Consider the following 6,510-nt stretch of genomic DNA (forward strand, 5'->3'; position numbering starts at 1 on the left):
CTCAGGAATTAACACGACGTGTCCGCATGGTGTATATGGTGTATAATACCAACATAAATAATATAGCGGTATAGCACCATGTGACTCTGCATCCACAACTGAATAAATAAACTAGCGTTGTGTCTCAAATCTCATACTTAGGAACTACTCTAGATCGTTATTGAGTACTAACAGTTAGTGTCCGAATTTTAAACACCTCAACCCTACTGAGCACGAGTCTTCTGGATTTTCTAGATTAGTAAATATTTTTGAATGTACAGTGAGGGGTTTCGATTTGAGATGCAGATCATGACAGCAATCACGACGACAGCAGAAAGTTTAGAAGAGAAACGGAGCTCGTCAGTGTGTTTATCGTCGCTGTGCATGAAATCGATAAACATTACAGTCCGACTTGGAACTGTGTGTAACGTACACAATAATAGAAGGGGTTTATTTATAATTGCACTATCCGTTGCACCCAGATGAGGATGGGTTCCCTTTGGTCTGGTTCCTCTCAAGGTTTCTTCCTCATATTGTCTCAGGGAGTTTTTTCTCACCACCGTCACCTCTGACTCGCTCATTAGGGATAAATTCACACATTTACAATATATTTTTTATGTGAATTCATTTATTTCTGTAAAGCTGCTTTGTGACAATGTCCAATGTTAAAAGCGCTATACAAATAAAATTGAATTGAATTGAAACCAGATGGACAGAGAGTATTTTGGACGCTGCATTTAATCCTGCAGATGTACATGAGATACGTGAGGGAGTACGTGAGCAATGCTGCTCGTGTAGCAGCTGCTTGCACGCACGTACGTGTGGCTGCACATATAAACACCACGTTCACACTTGTGACTGTTGTCGCTTGTGGGCGTGGCCTGTCCAGCATATTTTTTTTTTAGTTTCATGAGAAACAGTAGTAGCCATGTACAGCTTCTAAAGCTGACTAGTTTGGCTTCGTGCTAATGTTTTTCATGTTAAGCATTTTAGAACGTCCCCGAAGGCTAATTTCATTACCTCAGTGTGCAGGATCGTTCTGTCTGACAGAACGTTGGTGATGTAAACCACAGCAACTAAAAGTGTAAAATCATCCACCTTTCGGTGCTTTCTGGAAGTGTTTTAAAAGTGATTTATTTGCTGTTTCAAAGCACATCTTTTCCGAACAGTCAGAATTCACCAGGGTTCTGATTGATCACACTCTTTTTTTTTTTTGCCTTGTCATCATTATTCCTTTGTATTGCAAATGCCCACTCATACACTTGCAAGCCTTTCGATAAAACCAACAAGCTGATGGTGATCGTGGTGAAGAAGAGATGAATAAGCCTAAAATACAGTAAATAGTGTAAAAAAAAGATGTTTTAAATAAGTAATTATTGATGTGTTATAATTATAATGTGTAATTATTAATGATGGTGATGATGATGATGATGATGATGTCATTCACTGGCAGGTCTTCGAGGCTCTTTATCAAGACTGCAGCTGGATTACGTGGACATCGTCTTTGCAAATCGAAACGATGTCAACAGTCCAATGGAAGGTGAGATTAGAATGATCTTAATGATGTTATTTTGTGTATTTAAACGTTGGTAAACATAATTAGGATTTAGAGTGAGCATTCATTTATGTGTGTGTGTGTGTGTGTGTGTGTGTGTGTGTATGTTGCAGAGGTGGTGCGTGCTATGACGTTTGTCATAAACCAAGGCATGGCCATGTACTGGGGGACGTCCCGCTGGAGTGCTATGGAGATAATGGTATGATCCGTATCTGTTTCACCCTTTGATTTAATGTGATTTTATCTCCTTATTTCGCATCCCTCTTTCTTATCTTTTATTCTGTTATCGTGTCCTCCCACCACTAGGAGGCGTACTCGGTGGCTCGGCAGTTCAATCTGATCCCCCCGGTGTGTGAACAGGCCGAGTATCACTACTTCCAGAGGGACAAAGTGGAAGTGCAGCTGCCTGAACTCTACCACAAAATCGGTTTGTCTGTAAAACTCACTAAAACCCACGTAACATACAGTGTACCGTGTTTTATTCCTCTTATACCACAGCACAAATTCATTTAGTAAAGATTTTTATCCATTTATTATTACAAGTTTGTTCCTGTTCTCACTTGTGTTATAGCAGCTATAAACAGTCGTTCCCTCAGCAGTCTCTTTTTTTCTCTCTCTTGAAGTTAATAAGACAAAAACAAAACGCAGCTTGTTACGTTACCGAGAAACCGCAAAGAAGCGTAAACTCCTCTGTCCTGAAGACGTCCGAAAACTTAAAGTTACAGCTTTACCTCTGACTGTTACAAAGCGCTGACACTGGAGACTCCTTCCATAACTGTTAAATAAATCTTCTCTTCTCAGTGTATCAACAGTTTTTACTGTTTATGTAGAGCGTCCGGTGTATATGTCCCTGTAAATGAGCTGTTACTATAGAAACGATAACATATTAAACCAAGTTCATTAATATAAACCTGCACTACTGTCAGAGCTGCTGTTCTAGAAAATTAATCAACACCTTCTGACCAATCAGAATCCAGAATTCAACAGCGCTGTGGTGTAAATAAGAGTAGTTACAAACTCAAACTCAAAATAGTCTATAATAATCATACTGAAGCTCTGTAACAGCACTATTTTTTATATATATATATATATATATATATATATGTATAGATAATGAGCTAACTGTGATTGGTTAGAGTCAGTTTGATTGACAGGCTGAGTGGACAAGCGTCCCGCCCACCAGTGATGTGATTATATAATGTATAATAATCATTATAGTGCAATTTGGCAAGGCATCTGCTGATGGCTGGTAATTGATATCTCTCTCCCTTACACACACACACACTTACAGACACACACACTTACACACACACACACACACACACACACATTTCTGCCCTCAAACGAAAAGTCATTATAGAGCAATTAGTTTCTACATTTGGAGTTTCCGTGTTTGGAATGAGGCCTGTTTAAAACAAGGCCATCTTTCTGCATCTCTCTCTCTATATCTCTCTCTATATATATCTCTCTCTCTCAATCACTCTTTCTCTCTTTCTCTCTCTCTATATCTCTCTCTCTCTCAATTGCTCTTTCTCTCTCTCTATATCTCTCTCTCTCTCTCAATCGCTCTTTCTCTCAATCACTCTTTCTCTCTCTCTGTCTCTCTCTCTCTTTCTCTCTCCATCACTCTCCCCCTCCTCCTCCTCCATCAGTCAGAGACTGATTTTCAGATTTTCTAGCTGAATGGAGCATCAAACATCAGTTGCAAAGCATTTTTCATTCCTCTTTCTCCGTCTCTCTCCCTCCATCAGGCGTGGGGGCGATGACCTGGTCTCCGTTGGCGTGTGGTTTGATCACCGGGAAATACAGTGACGGCGTTCCAGAATGTTCCAGAGCTGCAATGAAAGTGAGTCATCTTGCTCTCTCTCTCTCTCTCTCTCTCTCTCTCCATATGGTTCTTTTACAGCTGTTTCTAATGTGTGTGTGTGTGTGTGTGTGTTTATGTGTGTGTGTGTGAGTGTGTGTGTGTGTCTGTGTCTGTGTGTATTCCTCTGGCTGATGGAGGCTCAAACCTAAATGCTCAGACGAATGCTCAGTGTAATCCACGCCTAAGAGCACACATTAAGAACGCTTTACACTTTAAAGATCAACCACTTAAGTTCAAATGCTGTGTGTGTGTGTGTGTGTGTGTGTGTGTGTGTGTGTGTGTCAGGGCTATCAGTGGCTGAAGGAGCGCGTTCACAGTGAAGAAGGCCGCAGACAGCTGGCTAAGATCAAAGAGCTCCACCTGCTGGCCGACCGACTCGGCTGCACCGCTGCACAGCTCGCCATCGGTAATAATAATAATAAAAACAATAATAACAACAACAATAATAATAATAATAATAATTTTATAACTATTATTTTTATTTATTTCATCTCTGTGTTTCTTTCAGCCTGGTGTTTGCGCAGTGAAGGTGTTAGTTCTGTATTGTTGGGAGTCTCAAACACAGATCAGCTACTGGAGAACTTGGGAGCGCTGAGGGTAAAACACACACACACACACACACACATGAATACATATATATATATATATTTATACACACACATATACACACTTTGATTGAAACCATGCTACTTTTGAGGCCTCTTTACTTCGTTCAGTCAGAGAGGACACACCCCCTTACCTGTGACTGACGCACACAGGCCACCCCTCCTTCACAGGGACTGACGCATACACACACACACACACACAGGCCACGCCTCCTTCACAGGGACTGACACATACACACACACACACACACACACACAGGCCACTCCTCCTTCACAGGGACTGACACATACACACACACACACAGGCCACGCCTCCTTCACAGGGACTGACACACACACACACACACACAGGCCACGCCTCCTTCACAGGGACTGACACACACACACACAGGCCACGCCTCCTTCTCTGGGACTGACACACACACACACACACACACACACATACAAGCCACGCCTCCTTCACTGGGACTGACACACACACACACACAGGCCACTTCACCTTCATTGTGACTGACACACACACGCACGCTGCTTTTGGTTGCGGTTTGTTACATATGGTGTGTGTAATGCGTCACACGGTCACGCCTCTGTTCTTTTGCAGGTTCTTTCTCAGATGACTCCTCAGACGGTGAGCGAGATCGACGCTCTGCTGGGCAACAAGCCGCACTCCAAGAAAGAGTCGCGCGCGTGAGGACAGAACGAGACGACGACGACGACGAGACCCGAGTGCGACCGGGACGAACGGACGGCTTTCGCTTCCTCCCTTTCCCGTGTATTCCATCTTCCTGCATGGCTCCTGCAAACCACCGGGCTTCCAGAACGATCCGAACCAAACCCACTCCTGATCTTTTATAAATATGTTACGGACACATCGATACGCCGCTAAAAAAAGGAGAGATTTTACTCTCCATAAGAAAAAAAAAACAAACAGATGAATATTTGAATAAGAGAGAACATCATGTCTTCCAGGTGAAACACTTCGAGGGGAGGGGGGCGGAGTTGACTAAAAAAAAAAAACTCACTTCCTTTTCCAAGGATGCCGTGCGGCAGGCTTTTGGTGCACGCGTGTGTGTGTGTGTGTGCGTGTGTGTGGGTGTGTGTGTGGGTGTGTGTATGTTAACCCCCTTTTCCACCAACACAGGACATTTTTAGGAACCGTTTTCACTTTTTCACCATTTTAAGAGCCGAATAATCAGATGTAGGCGTGTCCTAAGGAAAGCGTTAAAATAAATAAATAAATAAAAAATGATGGATCTTACATTTTTTATTTTTGACCTTAAAGTCAAATCCTTTACACGTAGCACAAAGAGTGGCACTGTGCTAATCGTCTGTCTCGTAGCACGCTAACTTTAGTTTACATTCATATTCGTGTTTGCTAACGTAACGTAACAATCACTGCTCATGTAGCTAGCGAATCATCGTAGTGCTAAAGAATGCTTACTTTCAAGTGAAATGTTCACACAACGGCTGCTTACATCGCCGAAACTCACAGGTTCGGCTCGTCAAGATTGTTCTTGGTTCAGTGTCAAGAAAAAAAAACCCTTACGATTTGTTTGTGCCTGTGAATCGATTCACTTGATTCACTTAAAGGAGTCATTTAAAAATGTATTGTGATTCATTGAAGTCCAATATGTTTGTGGTGCTTGAACAGAACCGCGAATTGTTGATGGAAAATCACAGGAAGGTTCTAGATTAGGGTTCAGTGCTGTGTCGGTGGAAAAGCAGTGTGTGTGTGTGTGTGTGTGTGTGTGTGTGTGTGTGTGTGTGTGAGTGTGTTAACTCGTTATCATAGCCTGCAATAGGAGTCGCACAGAACCGACTCAGTGTCAAATATTCCTCGTAATCATTTTCATGTCACAATTCATATTCACTTCCCTGGAACGACGGACGGACAAATCGCCACAGCGACAACTGGTGCGTGAAACAGAGCGAACGTACGAAGTGAACTTATTTCATGAGTCTTCCTCCATCGTATCACCGTGGTCGAAAAACTGTGCGCATGGCCCTTTAAGACAATCCCCACTCTCAGTGTGTGTGTGTGTGTGTGTGTGTGTGTGTGTGTGTGTGTGTGTGTGACTCCTGCGATAACTTTTTCTATCTCTGAACTGTATCACTCGCACAACTCAAAAACTGTCAGAGGTCAAAGGTCAGCGAGACCAGAGGAATCAGTGTAGACATCAGTGACGATGATATCACGAAGAGAAATTGCATCGTGTGTGTGTGTGTGTGTGTGTGGGGTGGGGGGGGGGGACACACCGTTCAGTATAAAGGCTATAAAGCTTGTCTCTTTCTCATTTTTCTGAAAAACGTTCTCAAAGGAAAACGCAGATGGTGGTGTGTTTCCATCAGCTGTTATGGCGTCTCGCTTTCTAGTTAGCTCGCTATTTAGCTATACATGTTTAGCTACTTCACTCACAACCCAGGCTAGGTATATCTAGTACTTATTTTATAAGTTATTAGCTATTAGCTAGCCATTTTTAATTTTTTATTAGATAACTGCCCCT

The 6,510-nt window shown here is 42.5% G+C and overlaps 1 protein-coding gene across 1 annotated transcript in view; it reads left to right on the plus strand.

Moving 5' to 3' along the window:
* Positions 1–6,246, plus strand: part of LOC113531418 (voltage-gated potassium channel subunit beta-3) — a 26,176-nt gene extending 19,930 nt beyond the window's left edge. The window contains exons 8-14 of the mRNA XM_034300565.2: positions 1,433–1,519; positions 1,648–1,733; positions 1,841–1,961; positions 3,286–3,380; positions 3,687–3,807; positions 3,910–3,998; positions 4,608–6,246. Coding sequence (XP_034156456.1) covers positions 1,433–1,519; positions 1,648–1,733; positions 1,841–1,961; positions 3,286–3,380; positions 3,687–3,807; positions 3,910–3,998; positions 4,608–4,697 — 689 coding nt within the window. The 3' untranslated portion in view covers positions 4,698–6,246. The remainder of the gene's footprint in view (positions 1–1,432; positions 1,520–1,647; positions 1,734–1,840; positions 1,962–3,285; positions 3,381–3,686; positions 3,808–3,909; positions 3,999–4,607) is intronic.
* The last annotated feature ends 264 nt before the right edge of the window (positions 6,247–6,510 follow it).

This window comes from Pangasianodon hypophthalmus, chromosome 27, assembly GCF_027358585.1.
Source record: "Pangasianodon hypophthalmus isolate fPanHyp1 chromosome 27, fPanHyp1.pri, whole genome shotgun sequence".
Taxonomy (NCBI): domain Eukaryota; kingdom Metazoa; phylum Chordata; class Actinopteri; order Siluriformes; family Pangasiidae; genus Pangasianodon; species Pangasianodon hypophthalmus.